This window comes from Macadamia integrifolia, chromosome 14, assembly GCF_013358625.1.
Source record: "Macadamia integrifolia cultivar HAES 741 chromosome 14, SCU_Mint_v3, whole genome shotgun sequence".
Taxonomy (NCBI): Eukaryota; Viridiplantae; Streptophyta; class Magnoliopsida; order Proteales; family Proteaceae; genus Macadamia; species Macadamia integrifolia.
Window position 1 is genome coordinate 30378516 of NC_056570.1, and position 22486 is coordinate 30401001.

Here is a 22486-nt window from a genome sequence, read left to right on the forward strand (position 1 = left end):
TATTCCTCAGCTTCCGCCGTAGATGCAGCACATCATATTAGTATGTAAACAACATTAAGTCTAGATGTCAACTTTAACATTAAGTCTAGATGTCAACTTTGCTTTAATTTTCTCATTTTCTTCTTGTTTTTTGGTATTTCTCTAACAATGTAAAATAAATTTGTTAAGATTATCTTGACAAAAATTTTTGTTAATTAAAATATAGGAAAAGGCAATACTACCTAGTCCCATGGCCTTTGCACCAACATGGGGGCCAATGAGAGTGCATGTTAGAACATCAACATGGATGGGATTCTTGATTTCATGAGAGGTGGGGTGGTAATTTCGCTGACTCTTGCGTTTGGGCGCAGAAACCACCCGACCAATTAGAGTTCCTTTTCCCTAGTTTAAATTTATGAGACACATTATGAATCCAAGTTAATCCATACATTTTGAAAATCAAAGTTAATTTAAATAAAGGAACTGCACCAAGTTAATCCATACATTCACAATAGTTCTTCATAGAACAGAATTTGTCAAACATAATTCTAGGAACTGCACCAAGATGGAGGCCATCATTTATATGGAGTGTGAGTGTCGGTTTTATCGGTTCGGGCTAGGTTTTGACACCCCTAGTCAGACATGACATAGGGGAGAAGCGTGATTGCTGAAAACAGAGTATAAAAATAGGCAGATAGAATGAGCTCATTCATTGGGATAAGGCAGAGTTGTTGTTGCCGTTGTATTATGTATATAATAAGCTCATAAGTTATTTCCAAATTTTTATTTATCTTGTAAAAAGGATAAAAATCATACCAAACAATTGTTGAAATAGAAATAAGTCTATAATTTGTTCCTTGATCACAATTGTCCTTCATAGATCAGAATTTGTCAAACACAACTCTAGGAATTGTGGTAAGATGGAGGCCACCATCAATGTGAAGTGTGAGCATGGTTTTGTATGTTACTTGTTTCGTTTCATCTGCAAATCTGAACCGAAAGAAGCGAAGAAGGACCATAGCAACTATCTTCATCTGTCGATACGCAAAGTCCTTCCCCAAACAGATTCGAGGGCCGGCCTGTAAATAAAGAAACAAATGAATATGTTAACTTCTTGCTTAGTACTTGTTTCATGATGGACTGATTGTTTGAGAATGTTACTAACATGAAATGCCACAAATTTGAAAGGTGATTCTGGCCGGAAAACTCCATTGTCAAGCCATCTCTCCGGTCGGAAGTCCTCAGCATCCTCACCCCATATGTAAGTCATCCTGCCCATAACATAGGCCAAGTAGAACACACCATCTCCTTTCTTCACTCTGAAACCATCAGGGAGAACATCATCTGTGTCTGCACACCTCCCATCCTATCATTTGCCCAATTAGTACACTATAAATCAGCTTCAATTCAATTAACAATATGAAGTTAGAAAGGAAAAACTGAACAAGTGTGTGAAGAACTCTCAAGAGCTTAGAAAGTTACCCCAGGGAGGGCAGGGTATAGCCTCAAAGTCTCTGTTAGGGCTGCATGGAGATAATGCATTTTCTGTAATGCTGTATCAGTTAACCACTCCACGAAATCGTTGATGTTAGTTCCATTCTCCTTACAATCGATGACTTCTCTTACTTCTTCTGCAACTTTTTCTTGTATCAGAGGGTGCTTGCAGAGCAGGTAGAGGAACCAGGAGAGTGTCCCTGCACTAGTATCTTTTCCGGCGAGCATGAAATTCAGAATTATGTCCTTGAGATACTGATCAGTTATCCTCTGTGGGTCTCTCTTGCTCTCCACCAGAAACCTTGAAAGTATGTCCTCCTTGTCATTCTTGAATTCAACAACCAAAGTTAACCATTCAATAAAAAGTTCAGCTTAAACAACTCCCCTGTTCCCAGTGAAGAACAGAAAGAAGAATAATTATCAAGGTTAACAGTGCTTGATATCCACTCACATAGCTTTGTAGCTCAAACATCTGTTTCCTCCTGTTGCTGATAACTCCAAGCACAAAATCATCCATGATCTTTATGTTCTTCTTAAGAGCACCTTCAGACCCCAAATTAAGAATCCTTCTCAGCTTCCAAAAAGGATCAACAAAGCGCAAGCATAAATGTCGATTTGAATCATCAAAAGCCTTGGTGAATGCTCTCCCCTCTTCACTTGAACCCTCCAAGCAATTCAAGTCCACCCCAAACCCAACTTTGAATATAGAATCCAGAGAGCATCTCATTAACAAGTCCTAAGAAAAAAAAAAAAAAACATCATTTTTCATTAAATTTTCTATCCAATGAATTGGAAACAATGGCGTTTTGGGCTACTCACTTGGATGTCAAATGTCTGATTCATGGCTGCAAATCTCAAAATGGTCTCAGCCAATTTGGCAGCTTTACTTCTGAACACAGCACAGCTAAAATCCCTGAGGACTCTGGTAGAGAACTCGAAACTCGCAATCTTCCTCTGTTCACGCCATTCATCACCATCAACATTAAAGATACCATCACCAAAGAGGTCTTCTAGTATTTCATGGAAGTGGGATCCCTTGCTGTATTTGTTAAAGTTGGTTTTGACGATGTATTCAATGTTTTGAGGGTCCATAGTGTAGAGATTGCTCTGGGTGGGAGCGAGTAGCCGGAAGGTAGGATGCTTACGGGCGATATTGGTGTAGTAATCATAGAGGCGGTTGAAATAGAGTAGCTGGTGGAAGACAGTGCCCATTACAGGAGGGTACTGAGGGTGCTTCAGTGACTTACCCATAAAGATTCTCAGTAGCAGAGCACAGAAGCATATGAGAACAAAGTAGAATGAAGCCATTGAAGCCCTCAGTATTGCAGTTAATAAATCCATCTCTGAAAGTAAACTAATTGAGGAAAATCTGCACAGGGGAAGTGAGTCAGGGAGAGAGAGAATGGAATTGGTAGTAATAGGTTTTATGAGAAACAGAGTTGGTTACAGTATGGACCCAAAAAGAAAAGAAGTTTGGTTACAGTCCACTGAATTCTGATAACAAATGAAGATAGAACATTGGAAGGGAAAATCTGGTTGTCATTGTTACGAAAATAGTGAAAGATATTTTCAATTGCTTAAAATAACGGCAATGACATTATTATTTCTTCTTTTTTGATAAAGAACAAGGACATCATATGATTGGAATAAAAAATAGAAGAAAAAATTATTTCAAAATCAATGAATAAACCCCACATTTTCCCCTGACAACACATATGCATAAACCATTTTAAGAAGTATGTGTTTTGATAATCAAAAGTCTCAATAGTTAGCTCTCAACCTTTCGGCTGAAAATATCATTCGTGTAGAAAAAGGTGGGTTATGTTTGAAAAAATAACAAAATGATGAAAAGATCAATACATAATGAGAAATGAAACATTGGAGATTGAATTAGGTGAGGCAAACTAGAGATTTCATTTTCTTTTATTTGAATCATAACATTTAAAATCTTAATTAAATAAATAAAAACAATCTAAGCTTGTCATTGTTTTTTGATACCTAGGGTATTCGGATCTTTGACCTGATTAGTCCTTTCCTTGGGTTCACTGTGATACCACTTACATTGGACCGGGTCAGTCAAGAAGGAAACTCTTGTGCGGTGGCCTCAAGAAGTTAGGGTCGCGGCAAAGGTTTGATTGCGGGTCTAGCTTCCTAAGGCGAAGTTCCATGTCCCTTCCAAGCCAACTGCACTAACTCTTTGGGGTTATCTAAGCCTGTCATCATCTTTTACAGTTGCCACCCTCTAAATTGCTTACAGGACTCAAATCCTCTGTGGTGAGCGATAGTGAGGCTCCAATGGTTGAGAGGGCCCTCGCATGCATCCTTGCTGTTGGATGCTCACTGCCTCCACATAGGTTTCTTGTGCCTCCAATAAACTCAAATCCTCTGTGTTGAGTGGTGAGTGGCACCCTCTAAATCGCCTATAGGACTCAAATCCTCTGTGGTGAGCGACAATGAGAATCCAACCATTGAGAGAGGTCCTTTCATGCACCCCAGCCGTTGTATGCTCACTGTTGCTCACTGCCTCTCCGCAGATGTTTTTTTGTGCTTACAATGGACTTAAATCCTTTGCTGTGAGCGCCACCCTCTAAATGGCCTATAGGACTCAAATCCTCTGCGTTGAGCGGCAGTGAAAATCCAACGGTTAAAAGGGTCCTAGCTTGCACCCCAACCATTGGATTGGGGAAAAGGGTGATTGGGAGAAGCAAAATAGTTGCAGATGTTAAGGCTTTCAACCAAGTTCAACAGAAAATGGTTGCAGAAAATAATTGGATTTTCTGTGACTTAATTCCATTCCCCATGCCGCCGCCTAACACGCACACACTCTCTCTCTCTCTTCTGACCTGTTTCACAGATCAATTTCACCTCTGGAATGGAGGTCACATGAATTAAATTTTCAAGATAAAGTTTCATGATTCAAGTTTTTCGTTCTTAGATTTCATATTTTACTCAAGTTTTGAGAATCCAAGGTCACAGCGGTTGCAATGGCGGTAGATGCAGCACAAAATGGTGTTGCAGCGCCGGGGCTGAGGAGTGGTATTGTGATTAGGGAAGGAGAGTAGTCTGTTCGGTAATCCCCGTGGCGATAAAGAAGAAGGAAGAGTAGTTGAAATAGATTATCTTATTTATTGTGGGCCACAATTATTGACTTTCCATTCTTTCATTTCCACCTTTTTCTGCTGCATCACGGTGGTTGAGAGCACGGTATCGGTTATCCCTAAAACTATTATGGTATCACAATAGATTGATATTGGATTATTGTATGGAACATAAATATCCCTGTTTTATTTTAAAAAAAGAATTTTTTTTTAACCCTTAGTTCATACTATTCAATTGATATGATATCAACCAAGTATCAAGATCGAACATTTACCACACTTATACAGTCGATCCGATATCAATACTTAGAAGTTAGAACCATGGTTATCCCACAACATATGCTATTATGCTGTCCACAAATTTATCTTTCTAACCTATGCGGGCTCCGTTTGATTGCAAGTAAAGGGAGGTATGGGAAGCAAAGGAGAGGGAAGTGAAGCTAATTTATTTAAAAAAAAAAAAAAAAAAAACTTTAATATTTATATAATTTTCTTAATTTGAGAAATTGATTGGAAAGTAGTTCATTTGGAGCTTGGTCCAATGGTAACTTACAAATGTTGTGATTTCATCATTAAGTTTTGAAACATTCTCGAGGTAAGACTGTATAATTCTCGCCTCCTTGGACCTCACACATGTTGGAGCCTCATCTAGTAGGTCCGCCCCTTTTTTTTTTCATTTGGAACTAGTTATATAATAATGTCAAGTAACAACTACAAAAGTTTTGTTTTCAGGTTTGAAAAATCACTTCTCTACGCTTTAATTTTCCTTCCAACTAGATGAAGACTTTAAGGAAGAAAAAAAAACTGATTACAAGCTTCTTAATAGCATATACCTACAAGGTTAATTGCCTTTCTTTACACCAAACATAAGGTTATGTCCACAGCTCCTTTGGGTCTTAATTTGTCTTGGGTGCTTCTACTATGATTCATATTATCTAGTTCGTTGAAATTTCTTAGAATTAAAACAAAAAAAAAGGGGTAGCCCAAAATAAAATTGTTCGGTTGTTTTTTTTTTTTTAAATTAAATTCGGAATAAAAAATTTTAAAAAATATATTTTTTTGAGAAAAATAAAAAATTTCCATGGAAATTGTAGAACACTTGTTTTTACATAACATATAAAAAATCTAAATATTTTTAACCATTGAGCATGAGTAGATCTAAGAAATTTGAAAAAAATTGAAACCCTCATTTTCTCTTGAAAAAAGTTTGTAAATCCTTATAAATACAATGATTTCATGTAATAATGATACACAAAATGTGATTCTAAGTATGATGAACCTTAAATTTATAAAAAAAACTTGAAAATCTAAGGTTAAAATTGAAAAAAGTGAGTCAAGATTCAAAAACTTACTATTCAAATGTTTCAACTTTCAAGTTCAAGCCTTCAAGGTTCTTCTTGGACTATGTTTATCTCCTTCTTTGAACCATTCACTTCCACAATGTTTCTTTCAATCTACCATTTGAGTCTCCAAAAAGGTGTGTGAATCAAAGGGGAAGAAAGAAGCAAAATATAGAAAATTGTTGGTGAGAGTGTGAAGTATTTGTTTCAAACAACAAAAAATTCACACTTAAGTAGCCGTATCGTACCGTACTCGATACCTTCGATACGGTACCGATACGTATCGATACTCTCGAGAATTTTCAGATTTTCAAAAGTTCGTATCGTAGAGTATCGTACGTATCGGTACCGATACGATATGGCATGATACGATACGTACGATACACCGATACACAAAAAGAGGCCCAAAATTCTCCGTAGCGTATCGGTATATATCTTGCTGATGCCTATCGATATGGATACGTATCAGCCGATATGGCACGATACGCACCGATACTTAAAACCATGATCATAATTAATGAAACATTTATGGTGACGTTATGGTGTAAGGTGCTTGACCAAGTCAAATATAGGTCTATCCTGTATTTCAAAAAATCTTATCAAAATTTCAAAATGTTCTTTAATGATTTCAAAAGCTTTCAGGGTCTAATTGTATAATTTATTTTATTTTATTTTATTTTTTTAATTTGAAAGAGTAATAAATATTAAGAAGGAAACGAAGTTACAATCTAAGGGAAAAAGACGCCCTAATAATCTTAGAACTTTAACCATGATTTAGATCGTGATATTCAAGGGGTGGGGTGTCCATGACTCACAAAATGTTGAGATTGAGAAGATGAAATGACAAATAGTGGGTTCAAATGTTTAAGAATTAAGATCATGTGTGATAAACTAAGGCTACATTGGGTATGATTTCTTAGAATACATTATTGACCCAAAATGCATACCAAATACAAATATAGTTTCACAACTACAAGGTGCAATTGTAGATGAAACATAATAAAATGTCTATGGCAACATAGGCTCAGTCATATAGAAGATCCCCATATTGGTTTGGACTTCATAGATCAAAATAATTCCACAAGTAAGCAAAAAGTAAGCTAGAATTCTTTTGACTTTCAGTTGGGCCACGGCGGGGCACTACTCAAGAACTTTGGTCTCTACCCAGACCCAATGAAAAAAATTGGATCACTTCTTGTGGATTAATGAAATAGTCCTCCAAGTATAATATTTATGTACTATGTGGTACACAAAATATAGTATTTGAAACATGAAGCACCCTAGATGTTGTTTCTCCAAATGTTTAAGTACATGGTTTTAATACGTAGTATTGGAATGAGTATTAGCCATCCCTAAAACTGTTATGGTATCAGAACGGATTGGTATCATTTAAATAATACAGTATCAAGATCTTTGGATTTTTTTTTTACCCCTAATCTGTACCATTCAAACAATACAGTATCTGGATCGGAGACTTACCAAATCAATACGGGTGATTCAATACCAATGCTTAGAACCATGGTTTATTACCACACATGCAATATATATTTTTCCTTTTAAAATTGATTTCGCCTCTCTTTGCCTCCTTCCAACCACGTGGAACCAATTCTCAATTCCAATCATTTTCTTTGTCTTTTTAGTTGCACCCAATTCCCAATTCCCAATTCCAAGACCGATCCCATTTTTTTACCCCCAATTATTGTTAGAGTAGGCTGGGTTAGACCGATTCTGGCCCATTTCAACCCTAATTCCGGTTATTTAAAACCTTAGTATCAGAGGGTTTGGGTGTAGTGCAAGGACAGAGGGGGCTGTGAGAAATGGCAACATAGCTGATTGGTTGTTGTTGGGGGACGGAAACAAGATTGGAATTGCGATGGAGTTGTTGTAACCGTCCCTACTCCCCATCAGTGACACAACTTGAAAAGTAAACAACAATTGTTTAGCGTAGTCAATGAGCTATATTGAGCAAAAGCACATGCTCATCATGAGATATCGAGTTTGAATCTCTTAGTTGTAATCTACTTCTTTCGTACGTTAAAAAAAAAAAAAAAAAAAAAACCAATTAAAAAAGAAAAAAAACTACTCTACAAGTATGAGTATTTGTACTCTACATGTATCCTTATGTCCGCCCAACTGTCTGATGAAAGGCATGTGTAGGAGGAAACCATCAGTCCATACAAAAGTTTCAAGTAGATTTGGACATGGGTAGACCATAATTGCAAGTTTCTTACTAATATATGCCTTCAATGTTAATGGCCTCTCTTGAAACCAAGTAGGAGCTGGTCATATCTGCAGCTCCTTCTAGTGAAACTGATCTTCTGTTTTAGTCTTGCTTGTTTACATTTGACATAAGCATGCATACTTGTACCATATGTTCCTTATTCACAAAATAGCAACAACTACAACAACAACCATAACCTTATCCCTACAATGGGGTAGGCTACATGGATCAAACATAGAAAAAAAGAATAAAAGATGCAACCTAGAGAAAAATTAACTACTGTTATTTCACAATAGTTCATAAATCAAAATTTGTCAAACACAACTCTAGGAGTTGCACTAAGATGGAGGCCACCATCGATGTGGAGTGTGAACATGCTTATGTATGCTACATGTTTCTTTTCATCTGCTAATCTGAACCGAAAGAAGTGAAGAACGACCATAGCAACTATCTTCATTTGCCGATAAGCAAATTCCTTCCCCAAACAGATCCGAGGGCCAGCCTGTAAAATCAAAGAAACAAATTGATATGGTAAATCCTTGCTTAGTACTTGTGGAATCTATGTTAATGTAGATAGTGTGGATGGGATGCAAGGTACAATAGAAAGAAAGAAGCCATCTTCAAAGCCTAATTGGTTGCTTAGACCAATACTGGCCATAGAAGACAACCTTTTGTGTGTATGTGTGTTGAGTGCGTGTGTGTGTGTGGAGAGTGGGTAGGGGAGGATGTTGTGTGACACTCTGGTGAGCATTGGGGTAATGGGATTTACTTGAAAATGATGAATGGGGCTGGCATTAGGGGTGCCCGGGCCAGCCACTTGCTGAAACTTGCTAGATTTTGAACCAAATTAAGCTCGAACCTGCCCGGCACATAGCATGGACATAAACTTGGGAGAAACAAAGTATTGTGATCAATCCAGGTTTGCAGCACAAATTTGAAAAGACCAACTATCTCAAAAAAGAAACTTAGCAAGTGAAGTGGCTTAATGCAGTGTGACCACGCCTAGTAGAATTTGGGAGGGGATTTGTTTTCTAGTATCATGATGGACTGATTGTATGAGAGTATATTACTAACATGAAATGACACAAATTTGAATTGTGATTCAGGCTGGAAGACTCCATTGTTGAGCCATCTCTCTGGTCGAAATTCCTCGGCGTCCTCTCCCCATATGTGAGTCATCCTGCCCATGGCATAGGCCAAGTAGAACACAACATCTCCTCTCTTCACTCTGAAACCATCTGGGAGAACATCATCTGTGTCTACAGATCTACCATCCTATCATTTTTCTCAGTTAGTACACTATAAAATCATTTCCAATTCATTAATGGTATGAATTTAAATTGGAACAAGGTTGCATATGAAGAATTCTCAGAGGTTAGCGAGTTACTATGGGGACGGCCGGGTATAGCCTCAAAGTCTCTGTTAAAGCTGCGTGGAGATAATGCATCTGCTCTACTGCTACATCAGTTAAACACTCCTTAAAAGCATCGATGTTATTTTCATTCTCCTTACAATTGATGACTTCTCTAACTTCTTCTATAACTTTCTCTTGTATAAGAGGGTGCTTGCAGAGGAGGTAGAAGAACCAGGAGAGTGTGCCTGCAGTAGTATCTTTCCCAGCAATCATGAAATTCAAGATTACGTCCCTGAGATACAGATCTGTTATCCTCTGTGGATCTTTCTTGCTTTCCACCAGAAACCTTGAAAGTATGTCCTTCTTCTTATTCTTGAATTCAATAAACAACATTCAAAATTTAAATATAAGATTGAACGTCGAAACCTTTCAATTCCCTAGATTGAAGAACAAGGAGAAAAATAATAATCAAAATTAGCAGTCATTGATATCCACTCACATGGTTTTGTTGCTCAAACATCAGTTTCCTCTTGTTGCTGATTACTCCAAACACAAAATCATCCATGATCTTTATGTTCTTCTTGAGAGAACCTTCAGACCCCAAATTAAGAATCTTCTTCAGTTTCCAAAAGGGATCGGCATTGCGCCAAAATATAAGTCGATTTGAATCATCGAAAGCCTTGATGAATGCTCTCCCTTCTTCGCTTGAACCCTCCAAGCAATCCAAGTCTACCCCAAACCCAACTTTGAATATGGAATCTAGAGAACTTCTCATAAACAAGTCCTACAACACACATGTACACATCTTTTTTTTTTTTTTATTAGAGCAAACACCAACTAATATGAAGAAAAAATAGAAACACAAATTCACACAACACAGATTTAAGGAGATTCACACACCAATGTGATATGCTAGGCCCACGGGTGAAGAGAATGTATCACTATGATTGAAGAAAAATTATAATGGAGATCTAAAGAGCTCCCAAATCATGGCGAGAAAACTAGCCCAAAAATCTTAACACGAAAAACCCCCAAATTTCAATACTTGCTCATCAAGATGATATAGAACATTATATACTCCTCCAAGTCAAGTCAATCTATTGCTAACATCATAGATCTCCAAAAAAAAAATCAAGTCACGACCAAAATATGTCCAACGTATCATTCTTCAAAATAGATCAAGAATACGAGACAAACTCAACAATTTTTCATCAATTTTTTTTCTATTCAATGAATTGGGCAACAATGGGTTTTTGGGTACTCACTTGGATGTCAAATGTCTGATTCATAGCTTCAAAACCCAAAATGGTCTCAGCCAATTTGGCAGCTTTTCTTCTGAACACAACGCAGCTGAAATCATTGAGGACTCTAGTAGAGAACTCGGAACTCGCAATCTTCCTCTGTTGACGCCATTTATCACCATCAGCATTAAAGATTCCATTACCGAAGAGGTCTTCGTTTTCATCGTTGAAGGATCCCTTGATGTATATGTCGAATTTGGTTTTGAGTATGTGTTCAACGTTTTGAGGGTCTATGGTGTAGAGCTGGCTCCTGGTGGGAGCGAGAAGACGGAAGGTTCGATGCTTACGGGCGACATCGGTGAAGTAATCGTTGAGGCGGTTGTAATGGAGTAGCTGATGGAAGGTGGTGCCCATTACAGGAGGGTACTGAGGGTGCTTCAGTGACTTACCCATGAAGATTCGCAGGAGCAGAACACAGAAGAAGATTAAAACAAGGCAGAATGGAGCCATTGCAGCACTTAATGTTGCAGATAACAAATCCATCTCTGCAAGTAATTCACAGCGGAAAATCATCAGACAGGTTGTGAGCAAAGGAGAGACAGAGTACTATATATCTGATTGGTCTTACTTCGAGACGAACCACCCTCCCTCTCTCTCTCTCTCTCTCTCTCTCTCTCTCTCTCTCTCTCACCCGAGTACCATCCCCTCTGCCACTGCAATGTCCCACTTTTCTTCGTCGGTTGCTTCTGCATTCATTATAGCTGTTGGAAAAAAAATTATGGGAGTTTTAATTAAAATAAACAGTGTGGGTGAATAAAATAAACAATGGTGGGAGATGAAATAAAAAAAAAATCATGAGTGAAGGAACAGGGTCTTGTAGAGTTGAATAAAAAAGATAAAAAATTCAAGTGAGAAAGAGGATGTAACCGGTCTTCAGGTTGCATATCAGCCTCTGAAAACGTACATCCAGAGGATTTTTAGTTATTAGAAAATAAACAAATTGTAGAAACGAGAAGATTAATATTAATAAAAAAAAATCAAATTCTAACCTCGTGGTGGGTAGGGAAGGCATATCTATATACATATTATGTATATAGTTAGTATTAAGTTTAAAAAAAAAAAACTTCAAATGCTAACCTCATGATAGGTAAGATATATATTATAATACAAGTTAATATAAAAGATAAAAAAAAAATCAAAATTCAAACCTCGTGGATAGAGAAGATATATATATATATATATATATATGCACACATTAAGAAAAAAGATTCGAGAACCATGTGGGTCGTTTTTTCACGTGGTGTTACATATACATAGTTAATATTAAATATTCAAAAAAAATCAAATTCTAATCTCGTGGGTAGGGAATATATTTATATATATACATATATATATATACACGAAAAAAGATTTCGGAACTATGTGGGTTGTTTTTTCACGTGATGTTACATTCTACCCATATGTCGAAGGTTCTAACACACGAGAACGGTCATGGAATCGATCAAGGTCAAAACCATTGTGATGCCATTTTGTATCGATTTGGATCGGAACATATAGGATACATTTAGCCCTTTCTTTCTTTTTTAAATCAGTTTATTTGGATTTTACCTTTGGATCATACAAGTGAATTTGGATCGGAATAGTTAGAATCAGAAATCGATCAAATTGGATACCATTCTGATCTGGCCAATACTGACCGTTACATTCTATTCCAATTTTTACAACCATGGCATGAGCTCCATACTTACACAACATGGGCTCTATATTTATACCCTCGTTCCTCCCTGATCTTGTGGGTTCAGTTGTTGATGTAACACTTGTTTAACAAGACAATAGTACATATATATATATATATATATATATATACATATATTCCTCCTAGTTGGGTCGATCCTATCAGCCCAACCCCTTTGCTACCATCACAGACCTCAGATTAAATTTCATTCACGTTGCCACAAAAATATGTCGAAGCGAGTCAATCTTTGAAATGGGTCAAGAATTTGAAAGAAACATAACAAACTACGTATCAGGATGTGTTCAAGAAGGGAAAGCAAGGGGACCCTGACAAGGGTTGCAAGGTGCAATGGAAATGGGATGCAAGAATGTAGAAGTTTGGACAAAGTTTTAAAAAATCCGATTAGATCGATTGAATTTGTATGAATTGGATTGGCATCAGGTGAGTCCCGAGTCTTGACTGATCCAATACCAATCCACCGATGATCTAAAAAACTTTTTTTTTATCAAAAAAAAAAGAGTAAATCCATCCTATTCAATCTGATATCGATCGATATCGACTGAGACCAATCCCATATGTTACCTTGGTTTGGACCAATTATAAAGTCCTGATGGAATGGATGGACCAGCAACATAGAACATCAAGGACAAGATAATTGTCTTATCATTTCAATAGTATTTCCAAAAATAAAAACTTTATTCATTTCATAAATTTGTAATTAAACAAATAAATGAATAAAATAAATAAAAACCTATACAGTGGTAAATCCAAGTAGAATTGGGCTTGGGTAAACTATAATTCCAAGCTTCTTACTAGTATAAGCCTGCAATGTTAAAGGCCTATCTTTGAAACCAAGAAGGAGGTTATATCTGCAGCTCCTTCAAGTGAAACTGACCTTGGTTTTTTGAGCCTTGCCTATTTAAATGTGACATAGGCAGATTTATTTGTACAATTTGTTCCTTCGGGAGTATCATGCACTTGGAATGTCTTTTTATGTTCATTATTCACAATAGTTCTTCATAGATTAGAATTTGTCAAACATAATTCTAGGAACTGCACCAAGATGGAGGCCACCATCAATGTGTAGTGTGAGCTTAGTTTTTTATGGTACTTGTTTCCTTTCATCTGCAAATCTGAACCGTAAGAAGCGAAGAAGGACCATGCCAACTATCTACCTTTGTCGGTATGCAAATTCCTTCTCCAAAAAGTGAAAGAGAGCTTAAAATAACAGCAATGACATTATCTGATTGGCATAAAAAATAGAAAAAAAAAATTATTTCAAAATCAATGAATAAACTCCACATTTTCCCTTTTTAACAAAAAAAAAAAAATGGTTGCTATTTATGTAGCCCTGGCAACAAACATTCATGAACCATTTAATGAAGTATGTGTTCTGATAGCCCAAAGTCTCAATAGTTAGCTTCCAATGTTTCAGCCGAAAATAACATCCATGGAGAAAAGGTGGATTATGTTTGAAAAAATAACAAAATGGTGAAAAAATGAATACATGATGAGCAATGAAACATTAGAGATTCAATTAGGTGGCGCAAACTAGACATTTCATTTTCTTTTATCAGAATCATAACATTTAAAAAAAAAAAATTAAAATCTAAGCCTATAATCATCTTCTATAGTCACCACCCTCTAAATCGCTTATAAGACTCAAATCCTCAGCGGTGAGCAACATTGAGGATCCAATGGTTGAGAGGGCCCTGGCATGCATCTCAGCCATTAGATGCTCACTGCCGCTCATTGCCTCCCCTCAGAGGTTTTTTGTGCCTATAATAGACTCAAATCCTCTGTGGTGAGCGGTGGTGAGGATCCAACAGTTTAGAGGGCCCAGGCATGCACCCCAGCCGTTGTATGCTCACTGTAGCTCATTGCCTCTCCACAGAGGTTTTGTGCACCCACAACAGACTCAAATCCTCTACGGTGAGCAACACCCTCTAAATCGCCTATAGGACTCAAATCCTCAACGGTGAGCCAAAATGAGGATCCAACGGTTGAGAAGGTCCTAGCATGCACCTTAACCGTTGGATGCTCATTGCTGCTCATTGTTACTCACTGCCTTCCGGCAAAGGTTTTTTATGCCTACAACAAACTCAAATCCTCCATGGTGAGTGGTGAGCTGCAGTGAAGAAGATCCACCGGCTGAGAGTGTCCTAGCATGCACCCCAACCGTTTGCCCCTCACTACCTAGCCACAGAGGATTTTTGTACCTACAACCATTGAATTTTTCTCTCTTCTTGATCAACATCATCCTTTCGACTTTTTCTCTCATCTTGCACAACCCATAGACGAGAGCAGCAGGCGTTGTCTTCGTGAGCATATAACCCCTTCTCCCAAGTGCTTCTCTATTTCTTCTCTAATCTGAAACCTAATTGTCCTCTATGATGCCCTAATCGCAGAGTAATGCTCCCCCTAAGGGTGTTAGAAGGAAGAGGCGAGGTGGTACAAAGAACAGGGGAGGGAGGGAGGGAGGGGTTTCGGAAAAAGTGTGAGTGGGAGCAGGAAAATGGTTGCAGATGTTACGACTTTCAACTAAGTTCAGCAGAAAACATTGCAGAAAATAATTGGATTTTCTGTGCTTAATTCCATTCCTCAGGCCGCCGCCTAACACTCTCTCTCTCTCTCTCTCTCTCTCTCTCTCTCTCTCTCTCTCTCTCTCTCTCTCTCTGTGACCTGATTCATAGTTCAATTTCACATCTGGAATGGAGGTTCTATGAATTAAATTTCGGGATAAAGTTTCATTTCAAAATTTTCGTTCTTAGATTTCATATTTTATTGAAGTTTTGAAAATCGAAGGTCACAACGGTTGCAGCGGCGGTGGATGCAACACAAAATGGTGTTGTAGCGGCGAGGCTTAGGAGTGGTATTGCGATTAGGGAAGAAGCATTGTCTCGTCGGTTATTTCTGTGGCGACGAAGAAAACAGAAGAAAGAGTAGTTGAAATAGAATTTCTTATTTATTGTGGGCCACAATTATTGACTTTCCATTCTTTCATTTCCTTCTTTTATCTACTATGTCACGATGATTGAGAGCATGGTATTGGTCAATCCCTAAAACTGTTATTGAATCAGAATAGATTGGTATCAGATCATCGTATGGAATAGAGATATCTCTGTTTCTGTTTCTTCTTTTCTTTTCTTTTCTATTATTTCCTCTTTTTTTTTTTTTTTTTTTTTTTCAGAAATCGAGATTGAACACTTGCCAAACCTATACAAGCAATCCAATACCAATACTTAGAAGTTAGAACCATGGTTACCCCACATGTGCTATTGTACTGCCCATAATTTTATCTTTCTATCCTATTTTTTCCCCAAACAAACGGGGCAAGCTATGTTTGATTGCAAGTAAAGGGAGGGAAGTGAAGCTAATTAAAAAAATATATATCATAACATTTGTAATATTTATTTTATTTTTTAAATTTAAGGGATTGATTACAAAGTAGTTCATTTGGAGCTAAAGGGCGTGCTTGGTCCAATGGTAAATTATGAATGTTGCGGCTTGATGGTTAAGTGGTCAAAATAATCTCTCGACATTCTCGAGGTAAGACTGTATAATTCTCGCCTCGTCGGACCTTGTACATGCGGGAGACTCGTCTACTCAATCCTCCCCTTTTTTTCATTTGGAGCTAGTTATACAATAATGTCAAGTAACAACTACAAGGGTTTTGTTTTTAGGTTTGAAAAATCACTTCTCTACCCTTTAGTTTCCTTCCAACCACATGAAGATTTAAAGAAAAACAATTTTGATTACAAGCTTCTTACTATACCTACAATGTTAATCGCCTTTCTTTACACTAAGGCTCTGTACTGTAACATTCTAAAAAATCAATTCTATTGTTTTTTTATTTTTTTGGAACAGAAATAGAGTAAAAGTTGTATGGTGAGTCCGGTTCAATTTCTTGTTTTTTTGTAATGAACCGGCACTTTTTAAGTTTTAGAATTCATTTTTTGAAGCAAGAAAACCAAGCTTCTCACGATCAGAATCTATTCTGATCAAAAGGCGCTGAATGAAAAGTCCGACTTAAGTACGAAAGGGCAAAATCGAAATTTGCCCTTAAAACATAAAAAGCACTTAAAACTTCAGTCGACCGAACCCTAAACTCATTCTCTTTCTTGGAATACCAGAAGAGAGACACAAGAGAAACCCCTTTCTTCATCCTCCTTCCTCCTTCCTCCTTCCTCCTTCGTCCTTCGCCTAACAGTCACTTCCCTCTTCCTCCCTCATCTCTTCATTCTCCTTCGCCCGAAACCCATCCCTAACCTCCCTCACTGGAAACGAAAATCGGTGATTCTTCATCATCCCTAACCTCCTCGACCAGCGGCGGACACTCCAAGCTCTCCTCGACCAGCGGCGGACACTCCAAGCTCTCCTCGACCAGCGGCGGACACTCCAAGCTCCTGCAAAAATAGGTTAGAAACAGAGAAACCCCTGCTTACCTGCTTTGATGTTGTACAGATGGAAGAGCATTTTCATCTCTTTTCAGTGATGATCTCTTCTTACATTTTCCTTTCATTTAGTTAGTGAGATGCTGAAAGGAAAAGACTGCCCTTTTTCGTTTTTGATTTTCTCTTTTAGGGCCCTATTTTCTCCAGCAGAGATAGCCTAGAAGTTTGCTTCTTCCTTCTTCCTCCAAGCTTCTGCTCTCTCTCTCTGCCTGTACTTCAATTTTGTTTCTCAATGAAATCCCATTCCTTTTTCTTGCTTGTCTTACAATTATTGAAGCATTTTTGTAGTTCTTAAGCTGAACTGGTAAAAATCAGGGAAATTTTAAGTGTGGGGGCTTTATTTGTGAGAGAGGAGACTCATAGAGATCATATCGTCGTTGCCTTTCATTATTGAATGAAATGCAGATAACTACTACCTCTTTGATTTCACTGTAGAAAGGGGTATTGGGTTTCATAGTTTGGTTCGATTTTGATTTTTGGTCTCCCAGAGGGGACAATATAGGGCCTCGAGATCGGGATCTGTCCACTTCTTTCCCTTGATCCTTTTCCTTTTTATCTGGGGAAATACCAGGCCGGTAGAATCTGTAATATCATGTAGCTTAGTTTTGTAGATTTCTTTCCTTTTGGAAGAACGTGAATTCCCTTTCTAGTTTACTGTTCAACTTATTTTTTGGTCCTTACATTTTCTGTGTTTGTGTTAATGATACTTTCTGGCATTCCTGCATTAGTCAACGGAGAGATGCTGTCACTTACAACCATAGATTTTCTTTTCCTTTCAGATCTTTCTGTTGTGCATTCTCTCGAGAGATTTTGTAAATGGAATTTTATTTCTACAACGATTACTCTCTCATTTTATTGTTTTTTCTTTTTAAAGTGTTATGCGAGTTTTGATTTCTCTCTTTAACTTTTGATGTCTGATGTCGGATCATTTTTCATTCATAATAGTTGGACTCCTCTGGTTTTTCCTATTTACCTCTCTATTATTAACTGTTCTATATTATTGTTGTTGTTTCCCAGTTGAGGGTTCCCTTCTCATGCTTTGATTCCCTGGTTTATTGCTATTTTATCTGATGAATAGCTGCCGTTTCATATTTCATATTTAGGAGAAGAATAAAAGAGTCAAATAAGACACAAGAGAAACCTCTCTCCTTATTGTAGTGTAAATCCATTGCATTGTCTGTAACTCTTTATCCCTTGACAATGAATATTTTTTGTATTTTGCAACCTTTGTTTATGTAATTTTGGATGCAGTCTGTGAATCCCTTCTGACACCAATGAAAGATAGAGGGTTGACACTTTCAATTGTTCTCATGGGGCTTCATTGTATCCTTATACCTTCTAGAACCTATCATAGATTAAGGGTTAGGGTGCCTTGGTGAAAATCAGTGTTTTCAATTTGGATTTTAAATTCATGTTTTTTTTTTTTTTTTGGTAAAATAGTGAGAAAATGTCAACTTCAAAACAAGCAGTTAATGAGACTGCAAAATGGAGCCAAGTAAATGTAGACACCCTTATTGTTCTGATGGTAGAGGAAGTTAAGAAAGGAAATAGGACTACTTCGACTTTTAATAAAGCTGGTTGGAACAACATTGCCAATAACTTCAAAGAAAAAACTGGGGTCAACTATGCCATTGTACAGTTGAAGAACAAAGTGAACAAACTGAGGCAGGATTATAGTCAGTTTAAGAAGCTATTGGAGACAACTGGTTTTGGTTGGGATACTGCTTCAAGAACTTGTACTGTTGATGATGAATCCATCTGGGAATCGCATATTAAGGTATGCTCAATTTGTATTTAATTTGAGTATTTTGAAATGCCAGGATATATCAATTCAAGTATTTGATTATGCGTATTTTTTATTTATTAGGATAACCCTACTTGGGCACGATTTAAGAAGCACGGACTACCACAATGGCCAGAACTATGTATGGTATTTGGTGATACATATGCAGACGGCGAAGGAAGTGGGACTCAAACAACCGTGTTGGAAACTTTGGGGGCCAATGATGCTAGGAATATGATTGAGTCTTGTGATGAGTCAAGATCCGCTGATGAAGTTACTCCATTAGGTGACACTCAAACTGAAGCAGTGGAAAAAAGGCCAGCTACTAAGCATAGGCATGATAGGACTCCAAATGCGAAAAGGAGGAGGAGCAAGTCTAATGATTGGTCAATGGCATTCAAGGCAATTCAAGATATGAGTAAATCAAGGGTAGAATGAGATGCGAGCATGTCCACTGCTTCAACCCAAAATGCGGAACAGATGTATGGGATTACTAGGGCCATGGAGGTGCTTGAGTCAGGATATGAGTTAGATGAAGCACTATACGAGAAAGCACTTCGGAAGTTAATGGCTGACCCGCAATGGAGAGAAGCATTAATTTCCTGCCCTCCTCATCGGAAGTCAATACTCCTTCGTACCCTTCAGTAGTTTGCTTCTTGAAAAGTTCTTTTAATTAGATAGATTGATAACTCTACTTGGATTGTGCCTTGACCCTACTTTTAACTTTGATGGTTTGCTATGTTTTCCTTCACTTTTTAAGATGTTATGGATGACTGTGTCTTGACTTTTTTTTATAACTGTAGTATTTGATGTCCTGAATATTTGATCATTGTACCTTGACACTACTTTTAACTTTGATGGTTTGCTATGTTTTCCTTCATTTTTTTTAAGGTGTCTTGGATATTTGTTCAAAATTATGGTTTGATGTGTTTGCATATTTCTAATTTTATATTATAGGAATGGATCAAAGAATGATCGCATCTAGGGAACACATTGAACAAATGGAAAGGGATGACACTGATGCAGAAATCATGATGTGTATAATGTCGTTGATGAAAACACATGATTCATTATACACTAGAGAGCCCATACGAGATAGTAAATTGACAGGACCAGAGCGAGTGAGTGAGGTTCTAAATGGACATGTAGACAGATGCTATGAACAGTATAAAATGGAACGCCATGTCTTCCTCAACCTTGAAGCGTTAATGCGACAACGTGGTTGGTTGGAAGATAGTCGATATTTAAGAGTGGATGAGCAGTTGGCAATGTTTATATCTATCGTTGGTCACAATGATAGGTATAGAGACATAGCAGAACACTTTCAGCGTTCTCTTAACACTATAGGTGAACACTTAAAGAAAGTGTTACGTGCTTTCATACTACTGGGACAAGAGAAAATCAAACCTCCAAACTTCAGTCGTTGCCCTAAACAGATTCTTGAAAAACCAAAGCTCAATCCTTTCTTCAAGGTATGTTGTTTATGATTAAAACAATAATTATGTTGTTTTGTGGTTATACGTGGTTTGATTTGATGAATATCCATGTATTGGTACTAGGACTGCATTGGCGCGATTGATGGCACTCATGTTAGTGCTTCTGTACCTCTATCCAAACAAATACCGTACAGAGGAAGGAAAGGAGATACGACCTGGAATGTTATGTGTGCATGTGATTTTGACATGAAATTCACTTTTGTGTACGCTGGTTGGGAGGGTTCGGCAAATGATTGTCGAGTATTCAATGAGGCATTGAATAACCCTAAATTTGAATTTCCTCATCCTCCACCTGGTACGTTCTAAATCTTGACCTCAACAGTTGATTATGCTCTATTTTACATATTGTGTTGATTCATTATTTTTCACTTTACGTGCTAGGTAAATATTATGTGGTTGATTCTGGTTATCCATCTACTACTGGATTCTTGACGCCGTTCAAAGGACAAAGATACCATCTAAATGATTATAGGAATAGACGTCCAAGGACAGCAGTAGAGCTATTTAATAATAGACACTCTTCTGTTAGGAATGTTATAGAGCGCAGTTTTGGTTCTTTGAAGAAGCGCTTCCCAATTCTGAGCAAAATGCCATGTTTTCCATTGAACACCCAAACATGCATCGTCATTGCTTGTTGTGCACTTCACAACTTCATTCGGGAGGAAGAAATTGCAGACAAGAATTTTAAGGAGTATGGTGAAAATTGGTGGAATGAGGAACCTGAAGAAATTCAAGATTATGTACTACCGGCTCACATTAGTATAAGCTTAGCAGAAAGAAGAAGACAGATGGATGATCTTAGGAAAAAGATTGCAAATGAGTTAGCTGTTAAAGCCGGAATGGCTCAAATTACATGATTACATTTTGATGATTGGATTTAAACTTTGAAGTAGTGGGACATGTTTTGCAGTTAAGAATTAAATTGGAAGACCTAATTTATGCCCTTAAGTTCATAATTAGATACTTTAAGAATTATGTCAATACTTGCATTTATTCTTGTTCATACTTTTATGTTATTATGATAGATCATATTTTTGTTGAAATATTTCTTATTTCATATGGCTAGGAAACACGGCCAAATATTTCATATTTGAAGTGAACACCATGTTGTTGATATGGAGATATTCTTATTTGTCTCATTCGACTTAAGTTATTTGGGTAATCATGGTTTTCATAACTTAGAATTTATTAAAAAACCATTGACTATCCTTAGATTTTATTTAAAAATCACAACTTTGACACCCATGGTGAAGATGGCACTTTATGTAAATATTGGTTTCTAACAGAAACGATTCTGTTAAGTACGAACCATACATGTTTCTGTTTCTTTCAGATTATAAAATCAATTTTTTTTGGCGATTACCATACAACATTTAAGATGCAGAATCACTCCAAAAAAATAGAAATGCAAAAAAGTGCGCTAGACCCAAAATCATGTTAAAAAAACAGAATCGTTACAGTACAGAGCCTAAGGCACCGTTTAATAACGTTTTGTTTCATTCATTTCTGCGTTTTTTTGTTCCCAGAAATAGAGAAACAACCTAAAAAGCATTTGATAAAATTGTTCCGTTTCTCTTATTTTTAGAAATATAAGGTTGTGTTTGGCAGTCATTCAGTTCTAGAAATGACGTTTCGTGTAAAAAACTAAAATGCCATTTTAAAACAAAAAAATAATGTTTGGTGAACTAGTTTTTTTAGGAATGATTACCCTAGTTGTTCACTTTTTTGTATTTGGAATGAAACTGAAATGACGGAACAATGTTTTGTTGTTCCATCATTTTGCTTTTCTAGTATTTTTTATTTTTCCTTTTTTTGTTCTAGAAAAAATTCTAAAAAAAACCAAAAAACACCAAGTTGACTCCAAATACTTTATTCCGTTTTTTTGTTCCCATAGAAAGGAAAATGTCAGAAACGTTTTTCTGGATGAGTGCCAAACACAGCCTAAATCAAAATTATGACATGTGCCATAATTTCCAACCCCACCAACAATATGATTGGGTGGATAGTTTATTTTCTCTCTAAAGTAAAGTGTCCCCGACTAAAGACAGATTACTTGTTGACAGGAAATATAATTGAAGAATGTGCAAGGGTTGTACTAATTGAGGCACAACATGCATTGTAGTAGAAATAGGAGGTAAAGGAAGTTTGGAACAATTAAGAGACCCTTCTTAACTTATATTTTGACATAATTACTACCTAAGGGCCCCCTTTTTTTGGATGTGCACAAAGCTATGCAAAACCTTATTTTATGTCTTACGCCTACTAATGAGGTAGTTGTTTTTTTAACCAAC

General features: G+C 37.0%; 3 protein-coding genes across 5 annotated transcripts; 1 reads left to right on the plus strand and 2 right to left on the minus strand.

The window, feature by feature from the left end:
* Nucleotides 1-802: 802 nt before the first annotated feature.
* On the minus strand, nucleotides 803-2964 carry LOC122062006 (cytochrome P450 704C1-like). The gene is made up of 5 exons (XM_042625628.1): nucleotides 2293-2964; nucleotides 1925-2209; nucleotides 1462-1800; nucleotides 1145-1345; nucleotides 803-1058 (listed from the first exon to the last, which is right to left on the minus strand). The coding sequence occupies exons 1-5, from the start codon at nucleotides 2812-2814 to the stop codon at nucleotides 861-863; spliced, it is 1545 nt and encodes a 514-aa protein (XP_042481562.1). The 5' UTR covers nucleotides 2815-2964; the 3' UTR covers nucleotides 803-860.
* A 5306-nt stretch (nucleotides 2965-8270) lies between these two features.
* Nucleotides 8271-11699, minus strand: LOC122061008 (cytochrome P450 704C1-like). 3 transcript variants are annotated; one of them, XR_006134529.1, is made up of 7 exons: nucleotides 11356-11699; nucleotides 10752-11272; nucleotides 9986-10270; nucleotides 9520-9858; nucleotides 9207-9407; nucleotides 8902-8991; nucleotides 8501-8634 (listed from the first exon to the last, which is right to left on the minus strand). XR_006134529.1 is itself a non-coding variant. In XM_042624154.1 (6 exons), exons 1-6 carry the CDS (start codon nucleotides 11477-11479, stop codon nucleotides 8437-8439), a joined length of 1668 nt encoding a protein of 555 aa, XP_042480088.1. In that variant the 5' UTR covers nucleotides 11480-11695; the 3' UTR covers nucleotides 8271-8436. The 3 variants fall into 3 exon arrangements, 2 of the variants coding, with proteins under 2 accessions (XP_042480088.1, XP_042480089.1); XM_042624154.1 differs by lacking the exon at nucleotides 8902-8991 and having other exon boundaries at nucleotides 8271-8634; nucleotides 11356-11695; XM_042624155.1 differs by lacking the exon at nucleotides 8902-8991 and having other exon boundaries at nucleotides 8271-8634; nucleotides 10752-11695.
* Nucleotides 11700-17707: 6008 nt separating this feature from the next.
* LOC122060825 (uncharacterized protein At2g29880-like) lies at nucleotides 17708-19137 on the plus strand. The gene is made up of 2 exons (XM_042623917.1): nucleotides 17708-18693; nucleotides 18784-19137. The coding sequence occupies exons 1-2, from the start codon at nucleotides 18364-18366 to the stop codon at nucleotides 19135-19137; spliced, it is 684 nt and encodes a 227-aa protein (XP_042479851.1). The 5' UTR covers nucleotides 17708-18363.
* Nucleotides 19138-22486: the final 3349 nt, after the last annotated feature.

What these genes read in the sequence shown, in the direction of transcription:
- LOC122062006 (XM_042625628.1), bottom strand. Translation starts at nt 2,814, where the DNA reads ATGGATTTATTAACTGCAATACTGAGGGCTTCAATGGCTTCATTCTAC. An exon ending in ATCAGACATTTGACATCCAA is followed by an intron (nt 2,210 to 2,292) that starts GTGAGTAGCCCA and finishes TTTTTTTCTTAG; the next exon opens with GACTTGTTAATGAGATGCTC. An exon ending in TATACCCTGCCCTCCCTGGG is followed by an intron (nt 1,346 to 1,461) that starts GTAACTTTCTAA and finishes GGCAAATGATAG; the next exon opens with GATGGGAGGTGTGCAGACAC.
- LOC122061008 (XM_042624154.1), bottom strand. Translation starts at nt 11,479, where the DNA reads ATGCAGAAGCAACCGACGAAGAAAAGTGGGACATTGCAGTGGCAGAGG. An exon ending in ATCAGACATTTGACATCCAA is followed by an intron (nt 10,271 to 10,751) that starts GTGAGTACCCAA and finishes TGTGTGTTGTAG; the next exon opens with GACTTGTTTATGAGAAGTTC. An exon ending in TGTTTGAGCAACAAAACCAT is followed by an intron (nt 9,859 to 9,985) that starts GTGAGTGGATAT and finishes ATTGAATTCAAG; the next exon opens with AATAAGAAGAAGGACATACT.
- LOC122060825 (XM_042623917.1), top strand. Translation starts at nt 18,364, where the DNA reads ATGTCAACTTCAAAACAAGCAGTTAATGAGACTGCAAAATGGAGCCAA. An exon ending in TCTGGGAATCGCATATTAAG is followed by an intron (nt 18,694 to 18,783) that starts GTATGCTCAATT and finishes TTTATTTATTAG; the next exon opens with GATAACCCTACTTGGGCACG.